At 38.2% G+C, this 21017-nt stretch overlaps 1 protein-coding gene across 2 annotated transcripts in view; it reads left to right on the top strand.

Annotated features, from left to right (window-relative positions):
* Window positions 1–21017, top strand: part of LOC129782124 (uncharacterized) — a 205134-nt gene that overhangs the window by 32774 nt on the left and 151343 nt on the right. Inside the window, exons 3-4 of one of the 2 annotated variants that reach the window (XM_055789532.1) lie at window positions 4673–4804; window positions 14401–14556. In XM_055789532.1, the coding sequence (XP_055645507.1) occupies window positions 4673–4804; window positions 14401–14556 (288 nt within the window). Of the gene's footprint in view, window positions 1–4648; window positions 4805–14400; window positions 14557–21017 lie in introns of both variants that reach the window. The other variant, XM_055789531.1, reaches the window with a different exon arrangement.

Here is a 21017-nt window from a genome sequence, read left to right as displayed (position 1 = left end):
TGGGAAGTGATCCGATCTCAACTCGTTAAGGGCAATAGGATCACCGATGTGGCGATCCATGTTGGTAATGAAGAAATCAATTATGGAATGTACTCCAGAACGAGAAATGCGAGTAGGGGTCGCTGGACTAAGAATCCTGTAGCGCCCACACTGTAGATCATCATTTAGAGTCACTCCATATTGATTCCTCCTTTGGTTTCCCCAGGACTGATGTCGAGCATTAATGTCCCCGCCGATGACGTATTTCGACTGCCTTCGTGTTAGCTTGATGATATCGTTTTTAAGAAGCAACGCTGAGCCATCTCTGATTGACGTCTGTTTGGGATAGTAGACCGCAATCACGATAATAGACCCAATCGATGTTGTGATTTCCGCCCCAATAGCTTCGATGATGTTGAGTTTCAGACACGGCAAAAGTCGATATCTGATGTTATTTCTGATGGCTAAGGCAACACCTCCTCCACCAGAACCAGCACGATCCATTCTCAATAGACGATAATTCGGGACTCGAATATTAATATTCGGTTTAAGATGCGTCTCAGTAACGATAGCTACGTCGATGCTGTTTGTCACCAGGAAGTCAGTGAACTCGATAAGCTTACTCTTAAGAGAGCAGGCATTCCAATTAATTAGCCTTAGAGATGACCGATCCATGGTTATAATAAAAATGTAGCATAACTTGTACTTGTTCCTGTTGGTTGCGACAACTTCTAGTCTGTCGATCTAGTTCAAGAACAGGGTTGCAAGTTCTTGCATGCTATAAAGCTCCTCAGTAGAAGAGGAATGAGGTGAAGGTTTTGGTGTAGGTGATAAACCAATAGCTGCAACCTTACTATAGCTCGGTTGCTCCTTTTTTGGCTTTTCGCTAGAAGAGGCCGTTTGGGGGCGACCTGTAGGAAGTGGAAGAGGAGGAAGAACAGGAATCGTGCGAGAAACCATTGGAGGGAACTCTTTGTCAGTAAATTCTGGAACCTTCTTCCTATTCTGTGTTTTATCAGTAGCTTGCTTCCAGATACGTTTAAAATCCGCACGTTTTGTGCAGCTACGGCTGGTGGCTTGGTGACTTTCGCCACAGTTAACGCATTTGCGAGGTTCTTTTTCTGGAAGGCTGCAAGTGCTTGTTAGGTGGTCAGCAGCACACTTGCCACAACGAGTTTTCATGTGACAGTTTCTTGTTCCGTGTCCGAAACCAAGGCAATTTGAACATTGCGTTTCATCCCGATGTTGAGGTTTGTATCGGTCCCATTGTACCGAGATGTTGAAGATCTCACTGATTTCTCTTATGCGAGTTATGTTGGCTGATCCTTTCTTGAAGTGGATCAGGTACAAAACATTGGAATACCCATTGTCTGGCGTTTTATGCCTAGTCATCCGATATACAGCTAACGGCTGAATATTGTATGATTGTTCCAGATCTTTTTTAATATCCTCCAACTCAATAGCAGGAAGACCTCGCAACACCACCTTAAATGGTTTTTCAGACGGCGTATCGTGAGTGTAAAACTCATGATTTTTTGATTTCAGATATGATCCAATTATTTTATATTGCTCCAGGTTGGGACTAGTGATTTTAATCCCGATGCTGCATATTTTAAAAACTGGCTGCAATTTCAGCGCCAGCAGTTCAGACCTCAAAGTTCCTATATCTCTCGATGTTGTAAAATAAGGTGGTACTTTCACCTTTTTCTCTACATTTACTTTCTCGGTAGTTGGTTCCTCCTCGGTATGGCCATCCAATAAAGCATAGCGGTTTCTTTCTAATATTGGCTCCTTGCCGGTGTCCGATCGATGTCGTTTGTTGGTGCCATGTGGTATGCCTGGGTCGGTTGACCGGGTTTTCCCCATTGTTGTAGTCCTCAAGGGCAGACAGGTAGTTGATGAATCGCAGGTAGACAATCTGAAAAGAGAAATAAATAGCTTTTTAAAAATCAGGTAATGAATGGAGCTCCAATCACGTCCGTCTCTGTCGACGGTCGGAGTGGAATGATAAAAGTTTGCCTCAGCGAGATCCACTGTTTATACTCTAGGCAAGTGTTCCCCTTCAATCTTCTTCTTTTCCTCTGTTCGCGGAGACTTTAACTCCTACGATTTCCCCTTCAATGCTCGTTATTGACAGCTCTGTTCTGGAAAGCACGCAAATGGACAGAACAAATGTAAGGAAAAATGAAAACGCTTAAAGTTTTCATGAATTTTAACCATTTACGAACCAGGAGATTCCAATGTATAGCATATTAAACAAATCTTAGGGAATTTCCGATTCGTTTAGTATGTAAATCGCCAAAATCTGTTCGCGGCAAAAATAGTTATTAACATTAACTTTATTTCATAAAAACGTGACCTGTTTTCTGATTTGGCACCCTTAATGAAAGACGTAGTTCTACGTCAAAACGGCATGTAACGCTTTAGATAATTAATTTTTAAATGCTGATAAAAAATATCAGCCAAATCGGTCGAGTAGATCCTGATATATTGATACCACCAATTGAAAAACATGGTTTTGAGAAAAACGCGTTTGAAAATTCGTACAGCAATACTCTGTAACTCCTTCTATTCTCCTTCCTCCTCCTATAAGACCAGGTGATGACCTTGCAGCTTTATGTCATTGTAAACAAACAATGCTTCAATTTATATTCTACTGTGTATATATTGGTGACTAGTGATCCCCGATACAGAAATCAATTATTAATCGAACGAATACGGTGCAACTATCGCAATAAACGAAGCCTGAGACGAGACATGACAATAGGGGGCCGATTCCGGACCACCACTTCTGTCAAACTCGGACCACTTGCAAACAAAATTAACAAAGATAAATATGTTGCCAAATATATTCAAAATTGAATAATTGTTGCATTCACATTTCAATTTAGCGATAATTTCTATAATGGATTTTTTTTGTATATTTTCGTTTCTATTACGTCCGGTGTTCCCGAAGAGAAGGAAACATTGCATCGGAATTTCCACCCTACATCTTTTCGGGATTATTTTGCCATCTAGCATAGCATAATAGCAGCGACCTAACAGAGAAGAGCATTCAATTATTTTCCAACCGTAAAGCAGTTAGCAATATAATTATAATCTAATAACAAATAACAACCAACGCAGCAGAAAAGTATTTAAAACCATATTGGAACTTGAATAAACCATACATACCTACAGAAAAAAAAACCTGAATAAACGCTATGTTATTATTTGGGAATGTATGATTTTATCAATATTTCAGTACTGTTAGTATTTGAACGATATCAAAGTTAAATTATAAGGCCTTATTTCCGTATACACTCCACGGTAAAAACGAATTGAAGTTTATCCGCGATGACAGAGATACGGTATCGATATCTGGAAACGAAATAAGCTTTTAACAAGTCTTACTACTCGGCCCGAAGGCACTTTTAAATTGTTAAAACCTGAATGAAAATTTTTACTTGGCGTTATTTATTTACTTGAAGAACGTCTTTCTTACCCTAACTTGACCTGTTTTCTATACACTTTGCGATATTCTCACTAAAACTACTCATTATAATATAAAATTATCTTCAGACACAATTTTTGTACGAGATTATTTTACCAAATGAAGAAAGCAAAGTTTTCCATTCACAATCAACACTAATATGATACGGAGAAGTTAATTTTCATTCATAATTTCTATTTGAAGAGTGTTCATTCTACCTGAAAACCCATCATTTTCTCTAACTCGTAAAACGAAATTTCATGGCGTGTCGTCCATTCCGTTTTCATCTTGAAGTGTAAACGGTAAGGCCCGTAATCTCTTGATAAATAAAATGAACTTTGAATTTAATTCATATATGTCAACATATCATACACCTACTATCAAATCTACGTTTTCTAGTTTTCTTTATCTCTTCACATTTTATTTTTTGGATACCAAAATAACAGGAAAATACTTATTGTTTAAAATATGTGATATTCGGTCGGAAGATTAATACAAAAAAAAATTATGCAACTCAGAAAATACATGATACGAAGAACACATGTTTTTCATGGGAAAATAATCTTCCGAAATTTTATAACATTTGGCAACCTTCACATCTCGCTTCCCTGTTATCTAGCACTTGGTCGAAGAAAATGCAGAAAGAAGAGTAAGAAGCCAGTTGTCACGTCTTGTCTTAGGTGATTACATCGTGTTGGCTCAACCGATCCCGCTTCCGTGCTACCTTCAAAATTTTTGTGTGCAGTCAGCCGATTGCAAAATTCCAGCCGTAAATTGCACTCAACCGAGGGCTGTGTGTTTTTGAAGTTATCCTTTGGCTTGTGTAGAGAAAAAGACTATACCTAAAAGTGTGTTTTTGTTTCCCGAGAATTCGCGTGAAGAAAAAATTGTGTCCGATCGGAAGTTCCCGTGTGTTCTTAGATTGACGACGCAGTTTGTGTGAGCATAACTCTGCAACGTGTCCGAAAAAGTTGTAGAAGTAAAACAAAACGTGTATGATTCTGTACGAAACCGACGGTGTGTAAACTAAATGTATGAGTACAAACAAACTGAAGTGTTTTGTCCAATCAATTTGCATTGTAATAGGTTATTGATAACAACTGTGATTAAATTATCTTAACTTTTTTTAATTATATGAAGTAATTTTCCGGCTATGACTTTCATTAAATACTTTTTTACCCTCATGTATATTTTCAGGTGATTGCATCCAGAAATCTTTAGATGATATCGCACAAAATTCAGCCATTCGAAATGACGTTCCTTCACAACAAACAGGCTCAAAACAAAAGAATTCTGATACTGGAAATACGTTGTCTAGCAATGAAAGCATGTCTGTTGTCGATGAATTGAAAGGTATGTACAATAGAACAATCAATTTTTTTATTCTTCTAATTTGTTGATTCGTATGTTGTAATTTAAAAACCAAAGATTGTTTAAAGCACTGGTTGGAAAACTTATGAAGCGATCGCCGTTGACGTATTCTATGACCAAAACCGCGTTCTCTCTCGACCTCTCCGTCATTGGTTCCGATCTAAAATTGATTGGATAACAACTCGACAAATATTTGGATTTTTGAAATATTTTGAGCGTATCAGGGGTGCAATGAGTTTGTTCTCTATGATCGGAAAAATTACCGACTGGACCATTTTTGGATCCAAATGCTATTGGATTACATCACGGGAACACCAAGCCAAACTGATGCTATTGGATTACATCACGGGAACACCAAGTCAAACTGATCCTATTGGATTACATCACGGGAACACCAAGCCGAATGCGTAAATGGGTGCGAATATTACTTCGCTCGGACGCATTCATACGCAAACAATTTTTCATGACTGTTCCATGCGAAAGCAGAACAGAAACCGATGCGAGTGAAAGTACTCACGCCTTGCGTATGTCTGCTTTTCGCGTTGACGGTGGAATGGTGTCATCTGGATACGACATTAGTTTGTATGAGACCAGCTATTCTCTATCAGTCGCCCTTAAAGCAGTTTCAAATTGCTAAAATTTGTATGAAATTTTTTTCTTGGTGTTATTTACCTATTAGACGTACGTCGTTATGACCCTAATTTAAAAGATTTTCAGATTTTTCAGATATTCTCACCAGAACATAACATTATAATATAAAATTATCTAGAGACACAATTTTTGCATGATATTTTTTCACTACTTGCAAGCAAAAGTGATTTTCATTTACATAGAGTACTAATTTGGTTTGGGAAAATTAATTCTCATTCATAATTTTGATTTTAAAAGTGTGTTCATTTCTACTGCAACCCCATATTGTCATGCCTACTCCTCCATTCCGTAATACGAAGCTCATGCAAGCGAGCAAAACAAATCACGGTTTTTCATGTGCCTATATTTTGTGACCGTGTTCGGGAACACATTGCGATCACCAATCATCATCAATGAGCAAGATTGTTATGATTTCAATAGCTTGCTTTCAAAGCAATTTTTAAGCTTTTGAACCGATAAGTGACAATCATATAATTCGTTGACATTTTATCTCTTGGATGAAGTGATTATTATACCACTCCATCCAGCCGGTAAAGAGGTATTAACGTTCAAAACCTTGCAGTCCAGCGTCACTCTCTCGTTTTAGAAACTTTGAACTAACACCCCGGTACAGAAATGAAAGACGTAGTCAAAACCAACATCTTCTATACAATTTTCGACTCTTTTGAGTTGTGTTGGAAAAGTTCTAGAAAGGATAGTAAATCGACGCCTAAAGACCTTTTTAGAGTCTAATAAGCTGCTCGATCCAAGACAGTTCGCTTTTCGTGCGGGAAAATGCACAGAAGATCACCTCGAAGATCTACAGGCTATTGTACATGACGTTATTGAGAAAGATCACCACGCAGATGTGGCATCACTTTATCTAAATAAAGCATTTGATCAGCATGGAGATATCCAGTATTGAAGAGTCTCTTCGACTGGGTGATCCGTGGAAGACTAGGTTTCTATGTGAAAAGTTTCCTAGAAAATAGAACTCAGAGCCATAGTCAACAACACAAAATCTTCATTGAAAATCCAAGAAAGGGGAATTCCCCAAGGCTCGGTTGTATCGCCAACCCTCTTCATAATTATTATGCAGTCCCTTTTTGCAAAAAATCCGGAAAATGTAAAAATTCTTGTCTATGCGACATTGTGCTAGTACTAGCGACATTGTGCTAGTTTCAGTTAGCGTCACTGCATCAGCAACAAGAAAAACAGGAAGTGGGTTATATCTATGGTATAACCGCAAGGGTGACGTAGGACTATCGTTGATTTAGAGATCATTTGTTTGAATTTGAATCTGAATTCATTCTGAATGAATGAATATTTGGGGGACTTCGAAAACGAGAGTGTTACGTTGGATGCACAAGGTTTTATGCATCCAATATTGGATACGGAAATATTCTACTGATAGGGAAGAATAATCTTCAGAAGCTATTCTGTTAATTGCGATTGATTGAAAAATCACAAAACCAAATGTATTTGGTCACAGTGTTACATGGATAGAAAACACTTGAATGTAATTTTAAATTCCCAGAGGAACTGGCAGATTATTTTCAGTAACGATTAGATATTACCACATTTTTTTTATAGAACAGAGAAGAGATAGTTTTTTTTTTGTTTCGGACTCTGTTGCTTCAAACTGGCTCTACATTAAAAAGTACGCTAAGGAAGACAATTTTGATGATTTCATTTGCAAGATGAGAAAAATTAGTACAGGATTAGTAGTGGAACAACTCAATTAGTGGATGTTAATAACATTTTGGAAGTGAAAAACTTCAAAGTTAATAATTTTTAATGTGTTATTATTAATTTTATCCTAAAATTTTAAATTGAACTACATTGTTTTGCAACAATTAAATTGAAGTTCTTTAACCGCTCTACAATTCGTTCTTTGACGCCCAACTTCTATCTTTCATTATTTGGCTGCAATATCGATCTAAACAATTCCTGGTGAAAATTCAAGCAATATCTTAAAAAATCCCGATTTTTACCCCACTGCACATGTAATAGCCACTTAAACATCACCTTAACGCTGAAAGGCTCTCCTTTCCTTCTTGAAATAAGCTAGAAAATTTTTTTTTTTCCAAGCTGTATATAATCGAGTCCAAAATTGTATATAATCGAATCACATATAATCGAGTCCGACCTGTATATCTATACTCGTCTCCGGCAAGATGCTTAACGGTAGTTTTCGTAGGAGTGTTGCTCTATCTATATCAACTCGGCTGTTTCCGCAACAATAACACCGATCGGTTGGAAAAAGCTCGCAGAATTGTCGTTCAGCAGATCAACAATGCTTACGGAGTGAGACCAAATATCATTCCTCGGGCACGAATGGTTCCTCCCAGGCCGGTTACTGCGGATGTGGCAGTTAATTATCTTTAAGCGGCACAAAACCCGGTTCCAGCACCTCCAGCTGAGTAACCTCCTGTGGCCGCTTACCTCTTTAAAAATCAATGAGAAAAATTATAAATTGAAATCTATATAATTTTACAAGGTTTTACCTTTAATTCAAATGTAGACGAATGCACAATAAATAATTTGCTGCAGAAACTATAACTTTTAAAACCATTTGCCGTTTTGACGTGGGACTACGTATAACCGGAATATATGGAGGGTAAAATGAAAACCTAAACACAGAACATGCAGGAAAAAATGAAAGATTTCGAATGCTTATAGCTCGAACATTTCTTACTGGATAGGAGAGATGTTTGCATCACTTGATAGGGAATATTTCTACGCATCTATCGCAACTAACAAAATGTTGTTTTTCATTAGATAAACAATTGAATAACTGTAAAATATTAGGCGTTATCTAAACGCCCTAACTGCATCGTTCTGATTGGCCCGATTTACGGTTTCCCTAACACAGCCATCAAAACCAAGCAGCCTTGGGGAAATCGGCATTGCAAATACATGAAAGTAGGGGGACTTTTGTTCTCATCGAAAAATGTTCCTTAACACAGACTTTAAAACCAAGCATGAAGTGTAGATATTGAAAAGAATTGGTCCCAAGATGGATCCTTGAGGAACACCTGCATTCACAATGAATTTCTCTGATGAAATATTGTTTATAGAAACATTGAACGCTCTATCAGAAATATAATTTTTTATAATTTTTATCAAGTATGTAGGAAAACCAAAGTTCTGAAGCTTGTAAATGAGACCATTATGCCAAACATTATCAAATGCTTTTTCAACATCAAGAAGTGCCATGGCAGATGAGTTTGAAACTGACTTGTTTCGTCTGATTATATTGTATACTCTACGAAGCTGGTGAATTGTAGAGTGACCTTTTCGGAATCCAAACTGCTCATCCAAAAATATATTGTGCTCATCTGCAAAAGCAAGAATGCGCGTTAATATAATTTTTTCGAATACTTTCGAAAATGCTGGGAGAAGGCTAATTGGTCGATAGCTCTTTGAAGAAGAAGGATCTTTTCCGGGTTTTAGTATCGGGATCACTTTTGCCAACTTCCAACTCGAGGGGAAGTAGCCAAGTGATAGACATCTGTTGAAGACAGAAGTCATAATTTCATATAAGTTGTTACCAAGATGTTTCAACTCAATGTTAAATATACTGTCGAAGCCGGGGGCCTTCATATTCTTCAACGAGCGTATAACCGAGATAACCTCTGCAGTCGAGATGATTTCACTCTCTTGAGGTACAGAATGGATATTGTCAATAGCCCTTACAGTATCATTCGCCGAAGCTTCAAATGGACTTGTAATGTTCTGGCCAAGATTGTGTGAACTAGCGAAATGGTTGCCAATTGCATTAGCCTTTTCGGCAGGTGTTATCAATCGTTCTGAATTGTCAGGTTGAAGAAGAGGAGGAATAGGATTAGACTTGGTCTTGAGAATTTTAGCGAGCCTCCAAAAAGGCTTGAGTTATTCGGAAGTTTACTAATATATTTTGCGAATTTTTTGTTACGGAGATCAATCATTCTGGCCTGGATAACCTTGGTTAACTGATTATACTGTCGTTTCCTCTCTCGAATACCAGTACGTTGGTACTGCCTTCGATAGAGGTTCCGAAGCCTAATCAAATGTTTAGTAATGGAATCAATTTGAACAGAGTCACTCACCTGAATCGTTTCTGGGATGTGGTTTTGGCGAGCCTGAATAACTGCAGTTTGAATAGAGCTGACTGTTGCTTCGATATCTTCGGGAGATTCAAGAGGTTGATTGAGATCAATGTTGTTGTCAATAAGCTGCTGGAATTCCACCCAATTCGCACGATGATGGTCCCGTCTACATTGTGGCCTCCTGACTACGACATTCACTCCCAATTCAACCATCACTGGGAAGTGATCCGAACTCAACTCGTTAAGGGCAATAGGATCACCGATGTGGCGATCCATGTTGGTAATGAAGAAATCAATTATGGAATGTACTCCAGAACGAGAAATGTAGGGGTCGCTGGACTAAGAATCCTGTAGCGCCCACACTGTAGATCATCATTTAGAGTCACTCCATATTGATTCCTCCTTTGGTTTCCCCAGGACTGATGTCGAGCATTAATGTCCCCGCCGATGACGTATTTCGACTGCCTTCGTGTTAGCTTGATGATATCGTTTTTAAGAAGCAACGCTGAGCCATCTCTGATTGACGTCTGTTTGGGATAGTAGACCGCAATCACGATAATAGACCCAATCGATGTTGTGATTTCCGCCCCAATAGCTTCGATGATGTTGAGTTTCAGACACGGCAAAAGTCGATATCTGATGTTATTTCTGATGGCTAAGGCAACACCTCCTCCACCAGAACCAGCACGATCCATTCTCAATAGACGATAATTCGGGACTCGAATATTAATATTCGGTTTAAGATGCGTCTCAGTAACGATAGCTACGTCGATGCTGTTTGTCACCAGGAAGTCAGTGAACTCGATAAGCTTACTCTTAAGAGAGCAGGCATTCCAATTAATTAGCCTTAGAGATGACCGATCCATGGTTATAATAAAAATGTAGCATAACTTGTACTTGTTCCTGTTGGTTGCGACAACTTCTAGTCTGTCGATCTAGTTCAAGAACAGGGTTGCAAGTTCTTGCATGCTATAAAGCTCCTCAGTAGAAGAGGAATGAGGTGAAGGTTTTGGTGTAGGTGATAAACCAATAGCTGCAACCTTACTATAGCTCGGTTGCTCCTTTTTTGGCTTTTCGCTAGAAGAGGCCGTTTGGGGGCGACCTGTAGGAAGTGGAAGAGGAGGAAGAACAGGAATCGTGCGAGAAACCATTGGAGGGAACTCTTTGTCAGTAAATTCTGGAACCTTCTTCCTATTCTGTGTTTTATCAGTAGCTTGCTTCCAGATACGTTTAAAATCCGCACGTTTTGTGCAGCTACGGCTGGTGGCTTGGTGACTTTCGCCACAGTTAACGCATTAGCGAGGTTCTTTTTCTGGAAGGCTGCAAGTGCTTGTTAGGTGGTCAGCAGCACACTTGCCACAACGAGTTTTCATGTGACAGTTTCTTGTTCCGTGTCCGAAACCAAGGCAATTTGAACATTGCGTTACATCCCGATGTTGAGGTTTGTATCGGTCCCATTGTACCGAGATGTTGAAGATCTCACTGATTTCTCTTATGCGAGTTATGTTGGCTGATCCTTTCTTGAAGTGGATCAGGTACAAAACATTGGAATACCCATTGTCTGGCGTTTTATGCCTAGTCATCCGATATACAGCTAACGGCTGAATATTGTATGATTGTTCCAGATCTTTTTTAATATCCTCCAACTCAATAGCAGGAAGACCTCGCAACACCACCTTAAATGGTTTTTCAGACGGCGTATCGTGAGTGTAAAACTCATGATTTTTTGATTTCAGGTATGATCCAATTATTTTATATTGCTCCAGGTTGGGACTAGTGATTTTAATCCCGATGCTGCATATTTTAAAAACTGGCTGCAATTTCAGCGCCAGCAGTTCAGACCTCAAAGTTCCTATATCTCTCGATGTTGTAAAATAAGGTGGTACTTTCACCTTTTTCTCTACATTTACTTTCTCGGTAGTTGGTTCCTCCTCGGTATGGCCATCCAATAAAGCATAGCGGTTTCTTTCTAATATTGGCTCCTTGCCGGTGTCCGATCGATGTCGTTTGTTGGTGCCATGTGGTATGCCTGGGTCGGTTGACCGGGTTTTCCCCATTGTTGTAGTCCTCAAGGGCAGACAGGTAGTTGATGAATCGCAGGTAGACAATCTGAAAAGAGAAATAAATAGCTTTTTAAAAATCAGGTAATGAATGGAGCTCCAAACACGTCCGTCTCTGTCGACGGTCGGAGTGGAATGATAAAAGTTTGCCTCAGCGAGATCCACTGTTTATACTCTAGGCAAGTGTTCCCCTTCAATCTTCTTCTTTTCCTCTGTTCGCGGAGACTTTAAATCCTACGATTTCCCCTTCAATGCTCGTTATTGACAGCTCTGTTCTGGAAAGCACGCAAATGGACAGAACAAATGTAAGGAAAAATGAAAACGCTTAAAGTTTTCATGAATTTTAAACATTTACAAACCAGGAGATTCCAATGTATAGCATATTAAACAAATCTTAGGGAATTTCCGATTCGTTTAGTATGTAAATCGCCAAAATCTGTTCGCGGCAAAAATAGTTATTAACATTAACTTTATTTCATAAAAACGTGACTTGTTTTCTGATTTGGCACCCTTAATGAAAGACGTAGTTCTACGTCAAAACGGCATGTAACGCTTTAGATAATTAATTTTTAAATGCTGATAAAAAATATCAGCCAAATCGGTCGAGTAGATCCTGATATATTGATACCACCAATTGAAAAACATGGTTTTGAGAAAAACGCGTTTGAAAATTCGTACAGCAATACTCTGTAACTCCTTCTATTCTCCTTCCTCCTCCTATAAGACCAGGTGATGACCTTGCAGCTTTATGTCATTGTAAACAAACAATGCTTCAATTTATATTCTACTGTGTATATATTGGTGACTAGTGATCCCCGATACAGAAATCAATTATTAATCGAACGAATACGGTGCAACTATCGCAATAAACGAAGCCTGAGACGAGACATGACAATAGGGGGCCGATTCCGGACCACCACTTCTGTCAAACTCGGACCACTTGCAAACAAAATTAACAAAGATAAATATGTTGCCAAATATATTCAAAATTGAATAATTGTTGCATTCACATTTCAATTTAGCGATAATTTCTATAATGGATTTTTTTTGTATATTTTCGTTTCTATTACGTCCGGTGTTCCCGAAGAGAAGGAAACATTGCATCGGAATTTCCACCCTACATCTTTTCGGGATTATTTTGCCATCTAGCATAGCATAATAGCAGCGACCTAACAGAGAAGAGCATTCAATTATTTTCCAACCGTAAAGCAGTTAGCAATATAATTATAATCTAATAACAAATAAAAACCAACGCAGCAGAAAAGTATTTAAAATCATATTGGAACTTGAATAAACCATACATACCTACAGAAAAAAAAACCTGAATAAACGCTATGTTATTATTTGGGAATGTATGATTTTATCAATATTTCAGTACTGTTAGTATTTGAACGATATCAAAGTTAAATTATAAGGCCTTATTTCCGTATACACTCCACGGTAAAAACGAATTGAAGTTTATCCGCGATGACAGAGATACGGTATCGATATCTGGAAACGAAATAAGCTTTTAACAAGTCTTACTACTCGGCCCGAAGGCACTTTTAAATTGTTAAAACCTGAATGAAAATTTTTACTTGGCGTTATTTATTTACTTGAAGAACGTCTTTCTTACCCTAACTTGACCTGTTTTCTATACACTTTGCGATATTCTCACTAAAACTACTCATTATAATATAAAATTATCTTCAGACACAATTTTTGTACGAGATTATTTTACCAAATGAAGAAAGCAAAGTTTTCCATTCACAATCAACACTAATATGATACGGAGAAGTTAATTTTCATTCATAATTTCTATTTGAAGAGTGTTCATTCTACCTGAAAACCCATCATTTTCTCTAACTCGTAAAACGAAATTTCATGGCGTGTCGTCCATTCCGTTTTCATCTTGAAGTGTAAACGGTAAGGCCCGTAATCTCTTGATAAATAAAATGAACTTTGAATTTAATTCATATATGTCAACATATCATACACCTACTATCAAATCTACGTTTTCTAGTTTTCTTTATCTCTTCACATTTTATTTTTTGGATACCAAAATAACAGGAAAATACTTATTGTTTAAAATATGTGATATTCGGTCGGAAGATTAATACAAAAAAAAATTATGCAACTCAGAAAATACATGATACGAAGAACACATGTTTTTCATGGGAAAATAATCTTCCGAAATTTTATAACATTTGGCAACCTTCACATCTCGCTTCCCTGTTATCTAGCACTTGGTCGAAGAAAATGCAGAAAGAAGAGTAAGAAGCCAGTTGTCACGTCTTGTCTTAGGTGATTACATCGTGTTGGCTCAACCGATCCCGCTTCCGTGCTACCTTCAAAATTTTTGTGTGCAGTCAGCCGATTGCAAAATTCCAGCCGTAAATTGCACTCAACCGAGGGCTGTGTGTTTTTGAAGTTATCCTTTGGCTTGTGTAGAGAAAAAGACTATACCTAAAAGTGTGTTTTTGTTTCCCGAGAATTCGCGTGAAGAAAAAATTGTGTCCGATCGGAAGTTCCCGTGTGTTCTTAGATTGACGACGCAGTTTGTGTGAGCATAACTCTGCAACGTGTCCGAAAAAGTTGTAGAAGTAAAACAAAACGTGTATGATTCTGTACGAAACCGACGGTGTGTAAACTAAATGTATGAGTACAAACAAACTGAAGTGTTTTGTCCAATCAATTTGCATTGTAATAGGTTATTGATAACAACTGTGATTAAATTATCTTAACTTTTTTTAATTAAATGAAGTAATTTTCCGGCTATGTTCATTAAATACTTTTTTACCCTCATGTATATTTTCAGGTGATTGCATCCAGAAATCTTTAGATGATATCGCACAAAATTCAGCCATTCGAAATGACGTTCCTTCACAACAAACATGCTCAAAACAAAAGAATTCTGATACTGGAAATACGTTGTCTAGCAATGAAAGCATTTCTGTTGTCGATGAATTGAAAGGTATGTACAATAGAACAATCAATTTTTTTATTCTTCTAATTTGTTGATTCGTATGTTGTAATTTAAAAACCAAAGATTGTTTAAAGCACTGGTTGGAAAACTTATGAAGCGATCGCCGTTGACGTATTCTATGACCAAAACCGCGTTCTCTCTCGACCTCTCCGTCATTGGTTCCGATCTAAAATTGATTGGATAACAACTCGACAAATATTTGGATTTTTGAAATATTTTGAGCGTATCAGGGGTGCAATGAGTTTGTTCTCTATGATCGGAAAAATTACCGACTGGACCATTTTTGGATCCAAATGCTATTGGATTACATCACGGGAACACCAAGCCAAACTGATGCTATTGGATTACATCACGGGAACACCAAGTCAAACTGATGCTATTGGATTACATCACGGGAACACCAAGCCGAATGCGTAAATGGGTGCGAATATTACTTCGCTCGGACGCATTCATACGCAAACAATTTTTCATGACTGTTCCATGCGAAAGCAGAACAGAAACCGATGCGAGTGAAAGTACTCACGCCTTGCGTATGTCTGCTTTTCGCGTTGACGGTGGAATGGTGTCATCTGGATACGACATTAGTTTGTATGAGACCAGCTATTCTCTATCAGTCGCCCTTAAAGCAGTTTTAAATTGCTAAAATTTGTATGGAATTTTTTTCTTGGTGTTATTTACCTATTAGACGTACGTCGTTATGACCCTAATTTAAAAGATTTTCAGATTTTTCAGATATTCTCACCAGAACATAACATTATAATATAAAATTATCTAGAGACACAATTTTTGCATGATATTTTTTCACTACTTGCAAGCAAAAGTGATTTTCATTTACATAGAGTACTAATTTGGTTTGGGAAAATTAATTCTCATTCATAATTTTGATTTTAAAAGTGTGTTCATTTCTACTGCAACCCCATATTGTCATGCCTACTCCTCCATTCCGTAATACGAAGCTCATGCAAGCGAGCAAAACAAATCACGGTTTCTTCATGTGCCTATATTTTGTGACCGTGTTCGGGAACACATTGCGATCACCAATCATCATCAATGAGCAAGATTGTTATGATTTCAATAGCTTGCTTTCAAAGCAATTTTTAAGCTTTTGAACCGATAAGTGACAATCATATAATTCGTTGACATTTTATCTCTTGGATGAAGTGATTATTATACCACTCCATCCAGCCGGTAAAGAGGTATTAACGTTCAAAACCTTGCAGTCCAGCGTCACTCTCTCGTTTTAGAAACTTTGAACTAACACCCCGGTACAGAAATGAAAGACGTAGTCAAAACCAACATCTTCTATACAATTTTCGACTCTTTTGAGTTGTGTTGGAAAAGTTCTAGAAAGGATAGTAAATCGACGCCTAAAGACCTTTTTAGAGTCTAATAAGCTGCTCGATCCAAGACAGTTCGCTTTTCGTGCGGGAAAATGCACAGAAGATCACCTCGAAGATCTACAGGCTATTGTACATGACGTTATTGAGAAAGATCACCACGCAGATGTGGCATCACTTTATCTAAGTAAAGCATTTGATCAGCATGGAGATATCCAGTATTGAAGAGTCTCTTCGACTGGGTGATCCGTGGAAGACTAGGTTTCTATGTGAAAAGTTTCCTAGAAAATAGAACTCAGAGCCATAGTCAACAACACAAAATCTTCATTGAAAATCCAAGAAAGGGGAATTCCCCAAGGCTCGGTTGTATCGCCAACCCTCTTCATAATTATTATGCAGTCCCTTTTTGCAAAAAATCCGGAAAATGTAAAAATTCTTGTCTATGCGACATTGTGCTAGTACTAGCGACATTGTGCTAGTTTCAGTTAGCGTCACTGCATCAGCAACAAGAAAAACAGGAAGTGGGTTATATCTATGGTATAACCGCAAGGGTGACGTAGGATTATCGTTGATTTAGAGATCATTTGTTTGAATTTGAATCTGAATTCATTCTGAATGAATGAATATTTGGGGGACTTCGAAAACGAGAGTGTTACGTTGGATACACAAGGTTTTATGCATCCAATATTGGATACGGAAATATTCTACTGATAGGGAAGAATAATCTTCAGAAGCTATTCTGTTAATTGCGATTGATTGAAAAATCACAAAACCAAATGTATTTGGTCACAGTGTTACATGGATAGAAAACATTAAAATAAACTCTTTCACTTGAATGTTATTTTAAATTCCCAGAGGAACTGGCAGATTATTTTCAGTAACGATTAGATATTACCACATTTTGTTTATAGAACAGAGAAGAGATAGTTTTTTTTTGTTTCGGACTCTGTTGCTTCAAACTGGCTCTACATTAAAAAGTACGCTAAGGAAGACAATTTTGATGATTTCATTTGCAAGATGAGAAAAAATAGTACAGGATTAGTAGTGGAACAACTCAATTAGTGGATGTTAATAACATTTTGGAAGTGAAAAACTTCAAAGTTAATAATTTTTAATGTGTTATTATTAATTTTATCCTAAAATTTTAAATTGAACTACATTGTTTTGCAACAATTAAATTGAAGTTCTTTAACCGCTCTACAATTCGTTCTTTGACGCCCAACTTTCTTTCATTATTTGGAATCTTTCATTATTTGGCTGCAATATCGATCTAAACAATTCCTGGTGAAAATTCAAGCAATATCTTAAAAAATCCCGATTTTTACCCCACTGCATATGTAATAGCCACTTAAACATCACCTTAACGCTGAAAGGCTCTCCTTTCATTCTTGAAATAAGCTAGAAAATTTTTTTTTTCCAAGCTGTATATAATCGAGTCCAAAATTGTATATAATCGAATCACATATAATCGAGTCCGACCTGTATATCTATACTCGTCTCCGGCAAGATGCTTAACGGTAGTTTTCGTAGGAGTGTTGCTCTATCTATATCAACTCGGCTGTTTCCGCAACAATAACACCGATCGGTTGGAAAAAGCTCGCAGAATTGTCGTTCAGCAGATCAACAATGCTTACGGAGTGAGACCAAATATCATTCCTCGGGCACGAATGGTTCCTCCCAGGCCGGTTGCTGCGGATGTGGCAGTTAATTATCTTTAAGCGGCACAAATCCGGTTCCAGCACCTCCAGCTGAGTAACCTCCTGTGGCCGCTTACCTCTTTAAAAATCAATGAGAAAAATTATAAATTGAAATCTATATAATTTTACAAGGTTTTACCTTTAATTCGAATGTAGACGAATGCACAATAAATAATTTGCTGCAGAAACTATAACTTTTAAAACCATTTGCCGTTTTGACGTGGGACTACGTATAACCGGAATATATGGAGGGTAAAATGAAAACCTAAACACAGAACATGCAGGAAAAAATGAAAGATTTCGAATGCTTATAGCTCGAACATTTCTTACTGGATAGGAGAGATGTTTGCATCACTTGATAGGGAATATTTCTACGCATCTATCGCAACTAACAAAATGTTGTTTTTCATTAGATAAACAATTGAATAACTGTAAAATATTAGGCGTTATCTAAACGCCCTAACTGCATCGTTCTGATTGGCCCGATTTACGGTTTCCCTAACACAGCCATCAAAACCAAGCAGCCTTGGGGAAATCGGCATTGCAAATACATGAAAGTAGGGGGACTTTTGTTCTCATCGAAAAATGTTCCCTAACACAGACTTTAAAACCAAGCATGAAGTGTAGATATTGAAAAGAATTGGTCCCAAGATGGATCCTTGAGGAACACCTGCATTCACAATGAATTTCTCTGATGAAATATTGTTTATAGAAACATTGAACGCTCTATCAGAAAGATATTTTTTTATAATTTTTATCAAGTATGTAGGAAAACCAAAGTTCTGAAGCTTGTAAATGAGACCATTATGCCAAACATTATCAAATGCTTTTTCAACATCAAGAAGTGCCATGGCAGATGATTTTGAAACTGACTTGTTTCGTCTGAATTGTAGAGTGACCTTTTCGGAATCCAAACTGCTCATCCAAAAATATATTGTGCTCATCTGCAAAAGCAAGAATGCGCGTTAATATAATTTTTTCGAATACTTTCGAAAATGCTGGGAGAAGGCTAATTGGTCGATAGCTCTTTGAAGAAGAAGGATCTTTTCCGGGTTTTAGTATCGGGATCACTTTTGCCAACTTCCAACTCGAGGGGAAGTAGTAGGAAGTAGTATAGACATCTGTTGAAGACAGAAGTCATAATTTCATATAAGTTGTTACTAAGATGTTTCAACTCAATGTTAAATATACTGTCGAAGCCGGGGGCCTTCATATTCTTCAACGAGCGTATAACCGAGATAACCTCTGCAGTCGAGATGATTTCACTCTCTTGAGGTACAGAATGGATATTGTCAATAGCCCTTACAGTATCATTCGCCGAAGCTTCAAATGGACTTGTAATGTTCTGGCCAAGATTGTGTGAACTAGCGAAATGGTTGCCAATTGCATTAGCCTTTTCGGCAGGTGTTATCAATCGTTCTGAATTGTCAGGTTGAAGAAGAGGAGGAATAGGATTAGACTTGGTCTTGAGAATTTTAGCGAGCCTCCAAAAAGGCTTGGAGTTATTCGGAAGTTTACTAATATCTTTTGCGAATTTTTTGTTACGGAGATCAATCATTCTGGCCTGGATAACCTTGGTTAACTGATTATACTGTCGTTTCCTCTCTCGAATACCAGTACGTTGGTACTGCCTTCGATAGAGGTTCCGAAGCCTAATCAAATGTTTAGTAATGGAATCAATTTGAACAGAGTCACTCACCTGAATCGTTTCTGGGATGTGGTTTTGGCGAGCCTGAATAACTGCAGTTTGAATAGAGCTGACTGTTGCTTCGATATCTTCGGGAGATTCAAGAGGCTGATTGAGATCAATGTTGTTGTCAATAAGCTGCTGGAATTCCACCCAATTCGCACGATGATGGTCCCGTCTACATTGTGGCCTCCTGACTACGACATTCACTCCCAATTCAACCATCACTGGGAAGTGATCCGAACTCAACTCGTTAAGGGCAATAGGATCACCGATGTGGCGATCCATGTTGGTAATGAAGAAATCAATTATGGAATGTACTCCAGAACGAGAAATGCGAGTGGGGGTCGCTGGACTAAGAATCCTGTAGCGCCCACACTGTAGATCATCATTTAGAGTCACTCCATATTGATTCCTCCTTTGGTTTCCCCAGGACTGATGTCGAGCATTAATGTCCCCGCCGATGACGTATTTCGACTGCCTTCGTGTTAGCTTGATGATATCGTTTTTAAGAAGCAACGCTGAGCCATCTCTGATTGACGTCTGTTTGGGATAGTAGACCGCAATCACGATAATAGACCCAATCGATGTTGTGATTTCCGCCCCAATAGCTTCGATGATGTTGAGTTTCAGACACGGCAAAAGTCGATATCTGATGTTATTTCTGATGGCTAAGGCAACACCTCCTCCACCAGAACCAGCACGATCCATTCTCAATAGACGATAATTCGGGACTCGAATATTAATATTCGGTTTAAGATGCGTCTCAGTAACGATAGCTACGTCGATGCTGTTTGTCACCAGGAAGTCAGTGAACTCGATAAGCTTACTCTTAAGAGAGCAGGCATTCCAATTAATTAGCCTTAGAGATGACCGATCCATGGTTATAATAAAAATGTAGCATAACTTGTACTTGTTCCTGTTGGTTGCGACAACTTCTAGTCTGTCGATCTAGTTCAAGAACAGGGTTGCAAGTTCTTGCATGCTATAAAGCTCCTCAGTAGAAGAGGAATGAGGTGAAGGTTTTGGTGTAGGTGATAAACCAATAGCTGCAACCTTACTATAGCTCGGTTGCTCCTTTTTTGGCTTTTCGCTAGAAGAGGCCGTTTGGGGGCGACCTGTAGGAAGTGGAAGAGGAGGAAGAACAGGAATCGTGCGAGAAACCATTGAAGGGAACTCTTTGTCAGTAAATTCTGGAACCTTCTTCCTATTCTGTGTTTTATCAGTAGCTTGCTTCCAGATACGTTTAAAATCCGCACGTTTTGTGCAGCTACGGCTGGTGGCTTGGTGACTTTCGCCACAGTTAACGCATTTGCGAGGTTCTTTTTCTGGAAGGCTGCAAGTGCTTGTTAGGTGGTCAGCAGCACACTTGCCACAACGAGTTTTCATGTGACAGTTTCTTGTTCCGTGTCCGAAACCAAGGCAATTTGAACATTGCGTTACATCCCGATGTTGAGGTTTGTATCGGTCCCATTGTACCGAGATGTTGAAGATCTCACTGATTTCTCTTATGCGAGTTATGTTGGCTGATCCTTTCTTGAAGTGGATCAGGTACAAAACATTGGAATACCCATTGTCTGGCGTTTTATGCCTGACTAGGCATGACTATCCGATATACAGCTAACGGCTGAATATTGTATAGCAGGAAGACCTCGCAACACCACCTTAAATGGTTTTTCAGACGGCGTATCGTGAGTGTAAAACTCATGATTTTTTGATTTCAGGTAT

The sequence above is a fragment of the Toxorhynchites rutilus genome, unplaced genomic scaffold (genome assembly GCF_029784135.1).
Source record: "Toxorhynchites rutilus septentrionalis strain SRP unplaced genomic scaffold, ASM2978413v1 HiC_scaffold_4, whole genome shotgun sequence".
NCBI classification, from domain to species: Eukaryota; Metazoa; Arthropoda; class Insecta; order Diptera; family Culicidae; genus Toxorhynchites; species Toxorhynchites rutilus.
Note: the sequence above shows the minus strand (reverse complement) of the source record. Positions and strands in the feature narration are given on the sequence as shown.